The sequence below is a fragment of the Electrona antarctica genome, assembly GCF_951216825.1.
Source record: "Electrona antarctica genome assembly, chromosome: 21".
Taxonomy (NCBI): Eukaryota; Metazoa; Chordata; class Actinopteri; order Myctophiformes; family Myctophidae; genus Electrona; species Electrona antarctica.
In genome coordinates, this window is record NC_136802.1 from 17,370,532 (window position 1) to 17,389,104 (window position 18,573).

Consider the following 18,573-nt stretch of genomic DNA (forward strand, 5'->3'; position numbering starts at 1 on the left):
TTAACCCTTAGAAGATGAAAGACGCCAATTGGCGTCTTCATCAGAATTCCGTAAATGATCAATGACGCCAATTGGCGTCTTCACAGTTTTTGATGAATCTAAACATATTAATATGCTCCGAAGCGCTGTTTAAATTCCTGAGCTTATATTCCAACTACATTACCCAGAAAACCCGTGTCACGTGACACACGTGTACGTGTTGCCATTGGAAGCTGGTCCCACCCCCTGTAAACAGTGGGGGCAGAGGGAGTCTTCATAGTTTTCATTGTTTTGCCTGTTTGCCGTCTCGCCCGAGCGATTTTCTAGCAGAAAAAGTTGAAAGCAGTACTATTTATTTGAGCGAGTTTTGTGGTAGTAGTATTGATCCATACGCGTCCCAGTCGCCTTCTCCAGGCGGAGTAGCCCTGGTCCAGTGCTTACAGCGAGACTCGCTGCTCCCTCCCTCCTTTTTTCATTGTCTCCCCATCGTCGTCCGATGAGCTATACCGGGAAACCATTGAAGAAGACGATCAACCCGGAATGTTTTGAGGTAATCTTATTGTAGAAAATGCCCTTCTATAGTGATCAGAAATCATAAGATGATCGCTACAAATAGATGCTTGGATAATTACTACTACTAGTCAGATCATGACGCCAGAATGACTCACCACGATGGCCCCCAGCCATTAGCCAGCACCGAAGGTGCTGGCTAATGGTGTTGGTCGGTGCATTGGTGCTGGCTAAGGGCTGGAGGGGGGGGTTGGTGTCGATCGGTTGGTTGGTGCAGTACAAATGTATCGTAGCAGGCATGCACGCATGGCAGTACAAGTATTTTATATTGTAGCGTGCCTTATAGGCGATCTGATCTTTAGAGTAATGTTCGCTCCTTTTATTTACTGTCTACAAAGACGGAGAACAAACATGCATCGTTTACTGAAGCAACGCGTGGTTATGATGACGTTGCTACAAGGATCGGAGGGGGGACGGGGAGTGAAGCTAACAGTAGCGTATTATATAAGATCTGTATGACGTTTCATTGACGTCTGAGCTTGCATGATAATTGCATTCATTGTATATTGTATACAATCATGATTGTACATTGTTTAGTGTGTCTCCGTGTGATGATGATGATGACGATGATGTCAGATAGCCTACGTCCCCCCCCCCCCCCAACTGGCTATTGGCCGGGCTGACTACAGCTAAATGTTTATTTTTATATATTTAGAACTGGCATCGGAGGAGGAGGAGGATGATGATGATGATGATGATGAAGACGAAGAGTCAAGACTGCGATGGAGTTCTCCGACACTGAACCGGATGCATTCATTCATTTCAGTTGTTGTTTTTTTTTAAATTTAGCCTACACACACACACACACCGTCAAGAACAACTGGAATGCAGTGGTTTGGGGACACTGGGGAGTTTGGGGACAACTGTTTTGTATGTAGGCCTATTTATTTTCTGTAATATTTATTATAATTGTATTATGTTAGTAGTCATAAAAAATAAAAGACAAGCTTTTACAATGAGTTAGACCTGTCATGGCTATTTTGTTCACTAGTCTGAGGTTTATGGTTTGACTAAGCGAGTTTCAACTGTGATTTACTCTGTAACGGTAGATGGTAAGAACCCAATTTTTTTGTTATAATACAGTATACATTCAAGTCTATATTTTGATACATATCATGGGCACAAAGTCATATCAAAACAATGTCCTTGGATGAGTTTTTTATCAAAACTGTTTCTTCACAACAGGTTTTTGAGATACATGCATGAATAGACACGGTACTGGTAAGACTATGTAAACATGGTATATATCAAAATGTGCGTTAGAATGTCTAATTTTACCCCAAAAAAGAATTGAGTTTATATGATGTTCCATTTCAGAGCTAGGGGGACTTTTAGCTGGATAGGTCAGATTGATCATGACTGACCATGCTATTTATAGATGGCAAAATATCTACAGTGGTACATGTGAGAAACTTTTTATTTTATTTTAATTGAACTAGACAACTCACCCTTTAAAATGAGATATTGCATGGCTATGTACGCCCAGCAGAAAAAAAGTTATTTAGAAAATAAAACTTCAACCGGTCATAACTTTTTTTGTTGTCCTAGAAACACTACCCAGTGTAAATGCAGGCTCTTTTAAATGGCTTCCAACACCACAACTAAACATTTTATCAACTCAGTTCATTTTTTTCCTGGAAGCAGACAAGCCAAGCTTTCTCTGAAGGTCTTTCGTTGTCACACATTCACAACAGAGAATTTTCAATAAATCATTCAAAAACGCCATTCTGCCATAGAGAAGTCTAAAAACTATATAGAAATCCATGAAACTCTCAAAGAGTTAATATTGTGATAATACCATCATGCAGGAATTTACACTTCTATTTTGGTATCAATTATGAAGACGATATGGTTTTGTACTATGTGCCTTCAGAGTTCAGACGCACCTCCTGCAGGAGACTTGGCTCAGATTTGAACCCACTAATTTGGCTTTAGGAACCCGTCGTGACCGCATGTCCTTGCTGAGGTCTACCCCGAGCAGGGTTCAAACCCAGGACCTTCCGCATGGAAGGCTCTAACCGCTACACCAGTGGGTTCTTTTTGTACCATGTGTCAATAATATGAACAGACCACTCACCCATCCATGGCTTCCTCAATCTTCTTTTTCCTCAGCTCAATCAGCTCTGGGGTCTCCATGCCGGCAGGGACGGACGAGAAGCCCCCTGGGGTGATCAGACCACTGGAAAACACACACACACACATATGATAAGATGCCATGAAGTAAGACAGGTGGAGACAAGCACACATCCAAATAAAGAGAAGAGATTCATGTTTCCATGAAAATATTTATTGTAGTTGCTGAACACAAAATGTGGCACCTGGAGCCAACTACTGTAATCAGACAACATCAAAGTGCTCTATAAACCTCTATTAAAGTCTCTCTCTTGTAGCAAAAGAATAAGAGTAACTCAAATTAATTAGAAAGCCAACTAGTTAATGCACATTTCTTGCTCAAATTTATAAGAGATCGTAGGTGTCTGAATCTAGATCACAATCTTTTTTCGATTAATCGTGCAGCACTACTAACAATGTTTTGCATTGCAGCACATTGTGCTACTTTTTTCTCATATTAGCCTACGCCAAAAATACGGATGCCATGTTGAAAATGGTTAATCTCTTAATACTACCAAAAACAAAAGCCATTTGTCCTTAGTAAGGAAATGACACATTTGCATGAACAATAAGGGAGTCTGATGGTTGCAGGGGATAGATAATCTTCTACACAAACATGTACAGTAGATATTGGATACACATGGGAAAAACATTATGTATGCACACACAGACAAACAGACACCGAAAGACCAAATGACGCACCTAGAAACGCACATAGAAACTTAAGTTACACAACAATAACCCATCAAAGACAGAACCACCTTTTCCAGTCTAAATGCTAATGAGGATAAATGTGCACCAATCTAAAGCGTTTGAACCTCCAATTACATGGTAAGTTATGTTAATGCATGGCCACGGCACAGCTCGCGTCTCTGAACTCGTGATTTCAACAGAGCGCCAATTTGCCTTTTTAGCTCGTTAAATATTTGTCGACATTTAAATAATCGACAAAATGAATGCTGAATATTTTACCCCGGCAGCTCACTGAACAGACTTGTGACACTTTCCAGTGGCTGTTTGGTAATGAACTAGAGGTTTGGTGGATGGACCGATTTCCCCTGAAGCCATTTCTATCGACATGTAAGGTTTCCACATTGCACTGGGTAACCATCCGCTGAGGATTTAATCATCAAATGTGGACCGAGGGCTCCCTCCAGGAAGCTGACAGAAACAGAATACAACCACAGCCTTTTGCTGTTGGCTGCCCAGCAGCTAAATTGGTCATCAAGTAGCTTTCTCAATCCCACCTCGTATTTCTCATTCACACACTTTCTCTGTTCCAATATACGGTCAATAGATTCAGGCTGGTCATGGCCCCTGCATGGTGAGCCTTCACAAATGGGGGAGAGAGATGGGGGGGGAAGACACGCGGCAAAGGCCGTCGGGATTGGAAGTGCTCAGCACTGCTCAGCACTGGCGATGTATCTTCTAAACAACTACAATAACTGTAATGTACTTCCACATCAAAGTACCTGTCGGCCGGCGTGAAGAAACCAGTTTCGTCTGGCTTCTCTTCGTCGCTCTCCTCGTCCTCCTCTTCCTCCGAAGACTCCTCGTCCGAAGGCTCCAGTTCTCCCCAGGGCGTGTGGTCCACCTCCTCCTCCTCCGCTTTGGCCTGGAGGACAACGCATCACATAATCAGCACTTGACAAAATAAGGATTTCTCCAGACCATTCTGATGCATTTACCACTCATTTTTCTTTAACCTTTATTTATTCAGGGAAGTCAGTTGAGAGCAAGATCTCTTTTTCAATAACGCCCTGATATGGATATTCAAAAAAATAGCAGATGTACCAGCTCACAGTGCGGCACCAAAGTATTTGAAATTAAAAAATAAATTGTAATGATTTTGAAAAAAACATTAAACACAAATCTCGTTTTCTGGGGGTCTCTAGCACAAAATATATTTTCAAATGGGGGTCTGCGACCAAAAACGTATCAATTTGGGGGTCCATGTCCTTGGCACAAAATGGTTTGAGAAGCAGTGTCTTAAGACTAAATGTCTTGAATGGTTTAACCCATTCTGGGTGGGAACCCCTTTTGGTGTTAGCATTATGCTATGCTTTAGCTATTGAAAAATAGCAGATCTACAAGCTCATAGCGCGCCACTTAGTGGCGCGCTATGAGCTTGTAGGTCTTGTAGGTCTGAGCCTACAAGTAGGTCTGTTTCTTGTAGGTCTGCTATTTTTCAAAAATAGCAGACCTACAAGAAACAGACATAGAAACATAGCTTTTTCAGTAAACTGTCAGGATGTAGAAGACATTTTTAGAATCTGATCTCAGGTCAAAATGGTTTAAAGTGGTTACCTGGAAGTCTCCAGCGTTGGTTCCGAACACGTCTCCGTACAGAGGCTTGCCCATCTCGTCTACAGGTGGCTTCCCCCAGCCTCCAGCATGGTAGCCAAACGTACAGCTCTGAACACAGAGGACAGAGAGGCACAAGAGGGAGGGGAGAGAAAAGATGGGAACATCATCATCACAGATACAAATATACTGAGTGGGATTTCCCAAAAAGGCAGGATCCACTAAATGTCACTTATCGGGCAGGAAATACAGAAGATTTTGTCAATAAATATTGTACCAGAACCAAAGTTCTTCCTGCTCGGTCTATATCCAGAGGGACACAAGATAAAGCGTAATGAACAAATGTCTTTTACAAGCTAAGAGAGTGATAGCATTGACCTGGAAGAGGCCAGACAAACCAAGTATTACACAGTGGTTCAGGGAATTGTCTTTATGTTTACCTTTGGAAAAGATTGCATACATTCTTAAGGACAAACAAGAAATGTTTCAGGAGGTGTGGGGCCGTTTTATAAGATACATAAAGAACAATAATTTGTCACATTTAATGGATGGAGCTGAAGAGGAGTAGTGCTGTTGTTTTTTTTGTTTTGTTTTTTGGTTATTGTTGTTTTGCTTTCTTTATATCAGTAATTGTCTTGTAATGTTCATTGTTTTTTGTATTGTATTTGTATTGTCATTTGTGTGTAAAAAAGGAAAATAAATACATTGTTGAAAAAAAAGTCACTTATCGGCCTGTGCTATTCAACTAGGGCCTGAGTGAACTACGCTCGCATTCACACCAGAACCGCATTCTGCTTCGCCAAAAAAACGGGGGTTTCGCTTTGCTTCCAAGCACACCTGACTTCGATTCACTGCAGGTGTGAATGCAATCGCACCAAATAAGGGAAATTAAACGTTAGTTAGAGACGGAGAGACATTTTTGACACAGCGCAAAGATGTCACGTTACCGTGGATAGACATGGTCAAATGAGGATAAACATTGGATAATTAATTTTGCACTGCTTTCTGCGCTCAGTGCGCTGTGCCTCCACGTGCCCAAAAGAACAGTGAGTGCGTGCGTACGTACACGCACGCACGCACGCACGCACGCACACAGAGTGAGACGAGAGAGAGAGACGTCCAGTCCCCGATGACACACTGCATCCACGTTACCCTAATTTTACGTCCTAACTATTACTCGAAGTATAATTTTAACACCATATATTTCACTGTGTAGTTTATGAATTGAACACATTGATAAAGTTCCCTGCTGCGTTTCCAATTGCTGTGGATGACAGCGCAGTGTAAAGGCAAACGCAGCAAATTAAATATGCAAGAATGATTCTTATCGAGTCTACCGAAGTAGAGGTGAGAATGCGACCCTAGAAACCTGGCTTCATTTCAAGTCGGCAAAATAACTCTCCCCTCCCCCTCACTTGTGAAAACATGTAAATGTCTAATAGCAGTCATAGACCTTACCTCTGGGATTGGGGAGTTGAGTCCAGGGATCTTGAGGTTAGGGTAGGAGGGAGGGGGGCCATATCTCTGCATAGCAATGAGCCAGGGAGGGGGCACCTTGTGGGAGTTCTGGAGAAGGAAACGTTGACAAAATATAATTTATTAACACAATCCCTCCCGTTAAGCATAAGGTCTTGACATTATCGAGAAATGTGTTCAGGGCATAAACTGGACCTCTTCTCAACTTGACAAAATTGTCAGTATATTTAGTCATCATAGCTAACTTTTTTATTTTGTTTTGATTTAGTTTTAATCAGTGAAAAAAGGTAGTCGAACACTTTAGTCGACCAAATCAACACTGCCAGTTTGGAATAAAACAAAATCAAGCTCTGAAGAAATGAGGGAGTACAAGAGACAAAATCCCAGCCATACTGCGTAATCGCTGAAATTGCCTTGAATATAATGCAGCTAATATTTTAGACTTTTGCCTGATCTGCAGGTCACAGCCAATATAATTATGCAGGCGTTAAGAGAAGTACAGAATAGAATCCCATCTTATAGTTACGCTGCTCTCTGGGGTAGTAGTCACCGCTGTACTGGAGCAGGTAATGTATGCAAATGATATGCTCAACAACTATGGTGTACCCGACTGCAGTTCATAATATTTGTTTTATAAGGTTCACAGTGACAATGTCTACATCGCTATGCATACACACACCATCTTCGCCTCCTCCCACTCACAGCAGGACAGTGAGCCGCACAGTGTGTAGGGTAATGATTTGTTCATCTCTTTATGTGCACATAAATCATTCGTTCCTGCAAAAGCAGCCTGCAGTATAACTGCAGCATGACTATGTCTATGTGACTATGTCTACGTGGGAGGCAGTGACCTCTGAACCCCTAATTGCTCCGAAGTGCAGGTTGGTTGCCTTGCATGGTTTCCTCTGTCATCGGTGTATGAATGTGTGTGTGTGTGTGTGTGTGGGTGAATGTAATAAACAATCTCTGTAAAGCACTGTGGATACAAGCGCTATATAAATGCACCATTTACCACTTATGTGTATGATAGCTATAAAAACACATTTCAACCTGCTGACAATGACAGACAAGCATAAATTGCATTATAATATAAAAGGTAATTACATTCATACACAGGCTTCCAGACATTTCTGGATTTTCGACAGTTATTTGCTGAATCATAAGTAATGTTCCTGGGGTTATAATGGTGGGAGTCGTGGGACCAGGGATCTTGAAAACACATTTCTCGATAATGTCAAGCCGTGTGTGTGTGTGTGTGGTTACTTACAGGTCCAACGGGCATGCCCAGAGCGATACGCAGCTCGTCAGATAGATCGCCTGGCTTCTTTTCTTTGAGACGGGTCTCAAATTCTTTACCCTACAAACAGAGAGAGAGAGAGGATATTTTAAAGTTAAATAAGATCTCAAGACTGAAAATGTAACGTTTTTTAGGCCGATCAGCTGAAGAAAATGACATTTCTGAGACCATTCATGTTTCTGGAAGATGCTTCTAAACTTCTATTGCTAGTTTAATCACTTCAAATACCCTTTAATCTTAAAATAACTAATGACCGAAAATAGCCAATCTACAAGCTCAGATGGGCTATTTAAGGTGCGCAGCATTGCTTTCACAGAAGACTTCTATGGAATCCAAATGACTGAAATCAGTCGTGGCGACTGAGAATTTTAATCCATGTACAATAGAACCATTGTGAGTGCCACACACCGAAAACAAAGAGAAGGCATGTAACGTACCTCGTAATACAGATCTCCATGGATGGAGAGAAAACAAAGACAAAGCCATGTAGCGTACCTCGTAGTACAGATCTCCATGGATGGAGAGTTTGGGTTTCATCTGCCATTTGAAGAAGGCATCGTGGAGTTTCTGGTAGTCGATGTCGATCTTCCCCATCTTGGGACGAACCTTCTCCCTCATTTTGGTCTTCATGGTCTTGGCGTCCTCCTGTGGAAGGAAGGGGAACGAACATGCTGTGTAGAACACTCTGGCTTTATTAATAACTTCCAATGGGATTCAACCCTCCCCCAACGTGGACAGTGCCAGATGGCTCCACACTCTCCCCATTCATCAATCCTGGTCAACCAACCAACCCACCTTCTCCTGCAAGGCTTCCCTCATCTCCTGGATGCCGGTTCTCTTGATGAACTCGGGCAGCTCAAAGGGTGGCTTCTCTATGCCCCTCTTGCCCTGCAGGTACTTCCTCTTGAAGCACCAGTGGCGCGGCACGGGCACCGTGTTCCTGGTGGCCTTCAGGTGGACCAGCAGCTTGGGCTCCTGGGCTGTGACGTCGTGCATCTCCACCACGTCCGGGCGAGCCACCAACTGGAACATGGAATGGAGGGGCAGGTAACATCCAGATCAAATCAAAAGTTGTATTGATTGTATTGCTTATTGTAGTGCTGCACAATTCATCAAAAAAAGATTGAGATCTCGATTCAGACACCTATGCAATCTCATTTTGTGAAGAATCGTGCAGCACTAGTTGGCTGTCCAATTCATTTTAGTTAGTGATTTGAGCAAGAATCGTGCAACACTAGCTTATTGTATAAAATCTTAGCGTTATTATACTAAGACGAGGCATCCTATCTGTGCTTTATGACACACTGCTGCAGTGTAATACTATTTATTTTAGTGTATTACATTTGATAAAAGGGCCAATATGTTACCCGGTCCACTGCATGAAAGACCTAAGCATAAAAATAAGCAAAAATAAGCATAACAAATTTAGCATTTAGCAAGTAAAATAAGCACCTGTTTGAGCTCAGCCACAGTCAGTCTGTTCATCCGCCTCATTTTCTTCTTGGACATTTTGGGCAGGTCTGGTCTGTGCATGTTATCCTGTCCACACAAACAGCAGTGTTACTTGAGCAGAAAATGTAAAACCGATTCACGGGCATTCATCTAAATATTAAATACGGTTCAAATAAACATTTGTTTGACATTGCAAAGTAAACTCTTAGTTTATGTCCACAATATGGACAGTCATGTAATGTCATCTAAACATAACAAAATGCATCAATACTAGGGTTGGGACCCTTTAGGATTTTAACGATTCCACTTTCCAGTTCCTTAATATAAGGAACGGTCTGATTCCTGAACGGTCAACTTAAATGATTCCTAATGGACAGTTACAGGTCTGTAACTCGGAGAGTGTACAAACACTCAAGAGTTATATCAGTCCTTGAAATTTAAATGTTTGGGAACCACCGGTATTGTAATTGTAAAGCAGACGTGAAATTCACATACCAGCTTTGACAGTGTGATAAACCTGTTCCCGAAACGGTTCCTAACTGTTGTATTGCTGTACACAATTACAGTACCTTTCATTTTTTTCCTTACTCTTTACCTGTAACTGTGAAACCTTAACTGCTATGCAGCCTCTGGGCGATCCCCCCCCCCCCCGCAGGATAATAAGATACCCGACCTATCCAAATGTAACCAAATGCAATATAACCGATTCAGGTTCCTTATTGTTGGATCCAGTTCCACAACCCTAATCAATAGATAGATCATTATTGTCATTGTAACATGTACAACGAACTTAAAAGTGCCAACCAATGCCAATACGTATATGGATCACAGTGTTTCAAAAATGTTTTGTCTTTCCAGCCGCCATCTCAAACACACACACACACACACACACACAGCCCTGCTCTCTCCAACATACGTCATCACTGTCATCATCGTCGCTGTCCTTCTTCTCTTCCAGGAAGCTTTTCTTCTTCAGGACTTCCGGTACCTTCTCTGGTTCCTTCTCTTTCTCCTTCTTCACATCGTCAGTCAGCTAGGGAGAGTTAAGAGAAGAAAGATCAGAAATGATGGTGGTGGTGGAGAGGTAAAATGAAACCAAATGGACCGCTCTCAAGAGTTAAATTATTGTAAAACATCTGCATTACTTTATTTACAAGTAGTCTACACATTTAGATAGAATGTAGTAGAATTGTTGTTTGATCGTTTGCCTGTTTAAACTCCTAATGGTACCAACATCAATACAGCATGGAATTGTGGACAAAATCTTATCCAACGACAACAAAATATTCTTTCATTTTGGGTCTGGGAAACTAAATGTCATCAAATGGTGGTTCGTGGCTCAAATGCCAAATAAATATTGGACCTTGATGGTCCATTGAGGGTTGAAAACCACTGCCGCAATGGATTAAAAAGGACTCCAGGGCCGCCCGTGCAGAGAAGAACTCCAACGGTGTCTCACCTTGAACGCCTCGAAGATCCTTTTGAAGAAGATGAAGTTGGGGTCGTAGATCTCGGGCTCCTCCGTCACGTACTCGATCTCCACCTCCTTGTCTTTGTCCTTCTCTGGCTCTTCATCCTTATCTTTGTCCTTCTCACTCTCCTTCTGCTCCGCCTGCTCCCTCTTCTCCTGGGCGCGCTGCTTCTTGTTCTTTTTCTTGCGGTTCCTACGCTTGCGGTTTTTCTACAAAAGTGAGGACACAACAAAACAAAGCTACTATGAGGATTGTGAATTAATGGTCTGACAAAAAAAGACCATTAATGGTAGGGGAAATTTGTCTTGAGCTTTCACCCCTGCTGCAGCCACACACAAAACATTAATGACAAACAAAATAACAGAGGGAGACACATTACACAAGTGCACACATAGTGTGAATAATCTAACCTCTTACAGTCACTGCTGAATGATATTTTGGAGTCAAATGCCATACCATACACTAGAGCAGGGGGTTCTCAACCTTTTGGGCTGGGGGGACCCTAAAAATTACTTTGGCCATGTCTCGCGACGAAAGGTTGTCGGGATCGGGATTCGAACCTGTGACATGCTGTCAGGCTGCATATGCAGCCTAGATGCCCAGAACTGTACTGTAGCAATTTGAGTATAGTGCAATATAAATCTAATGTATTATTATAATTATTATTTAAACAAATAAAACGGAGTATGAGCACTGAAACATTGTCCTACTACAAGGACACATCAAGTGTACAAGGATAGATTTAATTTTTTCTTAAAACCTACATCTTTTTTGGACATCTGTCCGTCGTCATCATCGGTTTCAAATGAGACTTGGAGAGCCGCTGAACCGCCCGCCTCCACAGACATGTCACCATCCTCCCCGTCCTCTTCTGATGGGAAAGCACAGCAAAGCAATATGACTTTATATGGAGCTACTGCTGCCATTGTGGCATTTTAGTAGATTTTTAGTTGACCATTAATTGTTAATAAATGTGAACACAAATCAAAATTACTATTTCTCTTTTTGTGCCATGGCCAAAGCAGGCCATGCATTGACAGAGTATTGTAGAAAAGGAAGAGTGGTCAGTTGCAGCTCTATCTAGACACTGTTTAACGTAACCCATTAAGGCCTGAGACTTTGTAGTCCCAAGGACCACCAGAAGAGAAGAGTTGTGTTATCAAATGTATTCACACTTTAAACATGTTTCAAATATAGCAGATGTACAAGCTTGTAGAGCGGCACTAAGTGACGCAATGTGAGCTTGTAGATCTGCTATTTTTGAGAGCCACTGTTTTATGAAAAACTTATTTTGCTGTGTACATATAGCATAGCACACATACTTTCCCAGATTGAACGGGTTAAAAGGAGAATGGTTGACAGAGCTCACCTGCAGGGTCGGTCAGGGTCTGTTCCTGTCGGATCTCCTTCAGCTGCAGAATCTTCTCCAGAGCCTGAGGGATCTTCGGCCCAGAGACACTCGTCTCCTCTCCCTGCCACGTCTGGAACCAACAGTACCACAAACCAAGCAAGCACAGGAAAGACAACACGACTCAATACAAAATTATACAGATTACAGAACTGTAAAAGATGAAATGAAATAACTTCAGCTTGAAATCAATACAAGACAAATGCAGTGTGATGTCAACTCGTGCTATTAGTGGCAAGTGTGGACGGACAAAGCATACCTCTCTTCCATCCTCTCCTGGAGGCGGGGGCACCCTTGGTCTCTGATTGGGCATCATATTCACACCAGGGGGCATGGGACCCCGTGGATCCATCCCCCGCGGATCCATCCCTGCACACAGACGCAGGTTCATACATATTATATGTAGGTTGGTGCATTCTGCACCACAACACAAAGCACTCAGCTTTGATCTACAAAAGGAGATGATGATAAAGCTGGCCTTTCACCTCATTTGAAATCTGAAGAGAACAACATTTTCAGCTTCAATTTGACAGTTACTTCCAATTTCACACAGTGGGTCCCTGCTTCACTAGAAGTTGATTAGATGCGATGTCACAGACTCACTGTGTTTTTCTATCTGTTTCTCTCGCTCTGCATTCTTCCACTGCGCTTTGCGCGCGTGTGTGTGTGCGCGCCTCTGCCTATTTTCACACCCTTCATAAAGTACTTTGTGCTCTTCAACTTCACAGCAGAGATCATGTTGGTCTGGAAGGATACAGCCCTGCTCAAAGGGTGAATGACCATGACTATGTGAAAGATAGTTGTGAAAAACTGATAAAATTCAAGTCCTCACTTCCCATATCCGCACACCAATGGTGGCGAGTCGGCGACCACTGGAGGCAAGGTGGGGTTCAGGGCCAAGGACACTTCGACATGTGGACAGGAGGAGCCGGGATTCGAACCGCTGACCCACAGATCATTGGACGACCTGCTCTACCTCCTGTGCCACAGCCACCCCACTAGTACCAAGTAACAGACAGTGTACCTCTCATGGCGCCTGGAGGCATAGGCATCATGGGGGGCCTGGAGCCCATGTCGCCCAGTCGGGGGCCAGGCCCTGGGCCCTGCTGCTGCATCTTGGCCATCTCCTGCTGCCTCTCCTGTTCCAACAGCACCGCCGCCTGGTGGAGGGAGAGGGAAGCACAGGCATGAGAAAAGAGGCAAATAGGAAATTGTCCCGACGATTGTTAGCGACACAGTTGAAGAATGCTGTGTGCAGCATTTATGCTGTGTTGTCCGGAGACCACCAGTGTTCCTTGAGGGGGTTATAGGTGGTCCCCAGCAAAATGATGGAGAGCTTCTAACCAAATGGACCCTTATAGATCTTTAACTCGTAAAATGAAACCAAATGGACCTTTCATTTTACGCTCTCAAGAGTTAAATTGTTGTTGCAACATCTGCATTACTTAATTTACAAGAAGTCTGCACAATTAGAGAATTTAGAAGAATTGTTATTTTGATCAATGTTTGCCTGTTATCTCTTCTATGGTACCAACATCAATACAGCATGGAATTGTGGACAAAATCTTATCCAATGACAACAAAATATTTTGGGTCCGAGAGGCTAAATGTCCTCAAATGGTGGTCCGTGGCTCAAATGCCAAAGAAATAATGGACCCTTATATGAATAAATGGTTGAAAACCACTGTGCTATATCGATTTTAGGGGAAAAAAAGTGTAAAGACATTTATTGGAAATGAATGTCCATAATCTGCTATTTGTCCATTTTATTATCAAAACATTCATAAAAAATCATCATGTTCGCACCCTTTTCTGTTGCTCCAGAAGCTCCTGTTCTTTCCTGTGTTCATCAATGACACGGGAATCCCCCTGTAACATGTACAACCACAAACACACACATTAATACTAATAACTAACGCTACCTTTATTGTGATTTTCATTCTGTAGCTCCCTTCAATGGCTTCAGTTTGGCACCAAGTGAGTGATCGAGGTTCGATATGATAGTGTCGTGTGCCCAAAATAGGCTATCTACAGACCCAGTGCCGTACCGCCAGGACGATGTATAAAATAAGCAATGTTTTCAGCTCTATGGGTCCGTTCGGAAATGCGCACCGGGAATGTGCTCCGTTTTTAGTGCGCTGGGCGGTGACCGTCATAGAGCGCACCGAGTGTGGCTTATTTACGAACGACCAGTTCGTAAACGTAACATTGAAATGTAATTCATAACATTAGCCTGTCTGCTGTTGGTCTACTACACGTTGATGCGTGTGTAATAATAATGCTCAAAGGACCAATTTCATCGCTTGGGAGAGCTCGTCGACACCGTCCGTGACGCATGCACACTGGACAACCCCAACTTCTGAGTAGGGTCGATCAGTGCGGGCACTCAGCACACCCGTGACGCACCGAATAAACGTACGACAAGAGGGCACACCAGTGCAGCCTGGGTTCCAGCCTGATTCACTGCATTCCATGTATTTGTTTGGTCACTCATTACTCAGTCTGGAAAGGGTCCCATCTCCAAGGTAGGCGGGACATGTAAAAGGGTGAAATGGACCAGTGGCCTCCGATTGGTCTGTGGTGCGGGTTGGGGAAGAAAAAAAAAACACCTGTTTGACGTCATATCAATGCGCACCACGCAGCTACTGCTGTTGCCCTGCAACGTCCCCTTATCATTCAATAAACTCACCCCACACAGCCGTCAGTTTTTTTGTACTACTGATTACTGAATCTGACAGTGGACTACTGAATCAAATTAATGTTTACTTTTTACCGTAGGTTTAGTCTCGAACTGGCACTATTTTTTTCAACAGTGAGAAGCATGGCTAGAGTAACACTGGCGGATGAGTATAAGCAACAACATGGCTACATAACGTAACGCATGACATTATGAAATGAGAGTCTGCTCCCTGCTGGCCAGACTGAGTAGCGAGTGACAAAACAAATTCACTGAATGCAACGAATCAGGCTGGAACCCAGGCTAACACCAGTGCACTCAGTGCAGATTTCCAAACGCACCCAATGTCTTTTGCCCAACACATCTAACAACAATTCAATATCCAAAGATGAAAACGTCAGTTGGGTCACCTGCTGCTTGGCTCGCTCCTCCTGCTGCATCATCATGGCCGCTCTCTGCTGCGCCATCTTCAGCTGGTCGTCCTGCGACATGCCGGGGGGCATGCCTGGGGGGCCATCCATGCCCATGTGCATGCCCGGTGGAGGAGGGGGGCCCCCGGACATCATGCTCATGGCCTGGAGCATGCCCATACCAGGGGGCATGGGTGGCATTTGCATGGGAGGCATGGGGGGCCTGCCTCCCATCTGGTATAATAGAGGAAAGGAAAGTGTGAAGGTATAATAATACAGGGCATGTGACCGGTTGGTGTCAGTCATGTCATGTGGCATCAACGGAAAATGAGACTTATGCATACAACTATGATTCTATATGAATACCGGATGATTGATTGAATTCTTTATTAGTCAGAAATGTAAACAGTACAGAGTAGTCCAAACGGTTGCAAATAGTATGGACCCCGCTAAAACTGTCTCGTCCCGTCTCGACCCTTTGGTGTGGTTTGGGCTTTAGTCTCAGCGCTGATCAAAGAATGTGCTGTTTGTAACTATGCTTCTGAAATTATGATACCGGCGTAGACCACAATGGAAACTCAGGACTTTTGTTTTCATTTAATTTCTGACTAATAAAGTATAGCATTCAATCAATCACAGATGATATTTGCTGTGTCGTACCTGAGGGCCCATGGGTTTGTCGTCTCTGGGTTTGCTGAGGAGGTTGCCAGTCTGCAGAGAGCAACCATACAGTATATACAGATTAGGGCTTTCAAACGATTAAACATTTTAATCAGATTAATCAGTTTTTTTTTTAAAGTATTAATCATGAATAATCCCCATTCGAACAAAATGTCCAAAATATGCCATGTTTTTTCAGTATATCGTTGTGGGAATGGAAAGATAAATGACAGAAAGCGGATATTATATATACATTTAACGTATGTATGCAACTTTTCCCCATCCAGATAGGGCTTATCTTTCCATCTCGTTTGGATCTATCAGCCATCAGATACCAGAGCGATGACTAGCATAGATATTTTAAAAATTAGATGCCTCATTGGACACTGCAGTTCGTTGGAGCCATGTGTGTCGACGGAAGGGCGGACCAATTTACACTCTGGGGCGGAAGTGCGCCGGAAGTGTGGAAGGGCCTGCACGCTACGCGACGCTACCACTCAAGTGACTACTGGCCAATCACAGTGCATCTTTTCCAGGACTTGTCAGACCCGAACAGCCGCTCTGTGATGGCACACGCAAAAGCTTGGCTCATGCTTCCGCTCATGCTTCGCAAGGAGTCTCAGGAAAATGTTGTCCCCTCTCGAGAACACACGCCCCAGAACCGGAAGAGGCGTCTACCTTTATATGTATATGTAGCATCTATGATGACTACTGCAGAGTTGATGGGATTATGGGATGTATGGGGCGGGGTCATCTAACATGCATTAATTGCATTTAAAAATTTAACCTAATTAATTTCAACTAACTCGGTTATTTTGACAGCCATAATACAGATCAAATATACTCAGAAACGATTTGACACCTCGCTGATATAAACCGCGTTGTGGCAATAGTGTTTGTTTACATCAGGTTATTTGATTAACCCATTAAAACCGGGGAAGCATCCGTGTCATTTTATATTTTAACCCATTTAGACTGAGGACGATTCTACAAATGCCTTCTAAATCCAGTTTTCTGAAAAACCCATGTTTCTATGTCAGTTGTTCTCAAACATTCTTATGTCAAGGACCCCAAAAATATATGTAATTGGCCGCCGACCCCCATCCGAAAATATGTTGTTCCAGGGACCTCCCGGAAGCAAAGATTTTAGTTAAAAACGTCTGAAAGAATATATATTCAAAGATTTGCACTACATTTTCACGATTTTTCAAAAATAGCAGATCTACAAGCTCTTAGCGCTATTTTTTAATAGCTAAAGCATAACGCTATTAATGCTTAAAACACCAAAAGGGGTTCCCGACCTGTCCTGAATGGGTTAACCACTTTAACCATTATTTTATACTTTGGCCAGTGGTTTTCAACTATTTTGATACCAGGGCCCATTCGTTGAAGATCTATAAGGATCCATTTGGTTACCAACTCTCATTTAGCTGGGGACCACCTGGAACCCTCCCAAGGACCCCGGACCACTGGTTGAAAACCACTGCCTTGGCCATTCAAAGATCATTGTTTGCCCGTTATCTCTCCTAAATTAATGGTATCACACCACATCAATACAGCATGGAATTGTGGGGTCTCCGAGAGGCTAAATCTCATCAAACGGTGGAGTCATTTAACATTAAAAGTTTGGAACATTTACCTGGATCATATATCCTTTCAGTCTGTCAATGAGCTCCTCTCTGGGACCTGGAGAGGAGAAAATCATCACTTGAGAACAGCTCATAAGAACACACACATAATATAGAAATCCTTTGCAGCGTGCATCCTTATATTCCTTCATGCCTGCTGCAACAGGACATTTCTGTAAGCAGACTTGATTTGCACGTCTCTAAATGGTCTGATGAATTGAAAATGCTGGACCCTGTCGCTAAAGTAACAGTTTTTGTATTGAACTGTGCTTTAGTTTGAAATGTCCCCATTCTGCATACTGTGAAATAAAAATGTCAATCAATCAGACTACAAGCAGACTTGTAGTTAGCCCTGGTCCAGTGCTTACAGCGAGTCTCTCTGTCAGACTCGCTGCAAGCACTGGACCAGGGCTAACTTGTAGTTAAGTAGTAGTAGGCTAAGATACCCAGGCCAGTTTTATTTTTCTTCAAAGCATGCACCTTTCCCTGTTTTACAATACAGTACGAAAACAGTGTGGATAAACAATAGTAATGGTTGGTAATGATAATACATAATAACACGACTTTAATGTCAATAGAGCAGGCCCAAACCCCGACCTCCACGGGAAGTGTTGACTTAGCATTAGCCTGAATGCTAATCATCCAGTCCCTCAGAAGAAGGTGCAGAATAAGTTACCCATGTTGGGCGCTCCCAGCTCCGCCAGTTTGCCCTGCAGCTCCGGGTGGCTCCATGTGTTCAACGCGGCGATAGCTGACCCCAAATCGGACGGGAGAGAGTCGGTGGTCCCCGGCGGTCCGTCTGTCGCCATGTTGTTGCTATTGCTTTCAATGAACAAGAAGAAACACACACGCAATACGTTCACGTTGGACACGCGCGATTCAACGGGAGATTTCTACGACGCGACGAGAACACAGAACGCCCGCAAAGCACGATGGGGAAACCGCAAGGACAACTGGGACATGTAGTGCGAACGAATTGTTTTTGTATGCGTTTTTGTTTTCGTTTTCACTTTATGTTTTTTAATCAGTTTTAGTCTTAGTGTGTATTCAATCAAGACAGGTCACTAAACAAACAAATTAGTAGATGGATCTCACATCACATCCACCTAAAATACTAGGCTTATGTAT

General features: G+C 43.0%; 1 protein-coding gene across 1 annotated transcript in view; it reads right to left on the minus strand.

Moving 5' to 3' along the window:
* Positions 1 to 18,350, minus strand: part of sf3b2 (splicing factor 3b, subunit 2) — a 21,238-nt gene extending 2,888 nt beyond the window's left edge. Inside the window, 20 exon segments of the mRNA XM_079491412.1 lie at positions 2,575 to 2,623; positions 2,626 to 2,728; positions 4,134 to 4,276; positions 4,969 to 5,076; positions 6,424 to 6,531; positions 7,709 to 7,798; positions 8,234 to 8,383; positions 8,534 to 8,761; positions 9,191 to 9,277; positions 10,107 to 10,223; positions 10,650 to 10,871; positions 11,427 to 11,533; positions 12,032 to 12,143; positions 12,330 to 12,439; positions 13,095 to 13,230; positions 13,877 to 13,939; positions 15,158 to 15,391; positions 15,818 to 15,868; positions 17,457 to 17,503; positions 18,122 to 18,350. Of these exon segments, the coding sequence (XP_079347538.1) occupies positions 2,575 to 2,623; positions 2,626 to 2,728; positions 4,134 to 4,276; positions 4,969 to 5,076; positions 6,424 to 6,531; positions 7,709 to 7,798; positions 8,234 to 8,383; positions 8,534 to 8,761; positions 9,191 to 9,277; positions 10,107 to 10,223; positions 10,650 to 10,871; positions 11,427 to 11,533; positions 12,032 to 12,143; positions 12,330 to 12,439; positions 13,095 to 13,230; positions 13,877 to 13,939; positions 15,158 to 15,391; positions 15,818 to 15,868; positions 17,457 to 17,503; positions 18,122 to 18,254 (2,398 nt within the window). The 5' untranslated portion in view covers positions 18,255 to 18,350.
* Between the last annotated feature and the right edge of the window lie 223 nt (positions 18,351 to 18,573).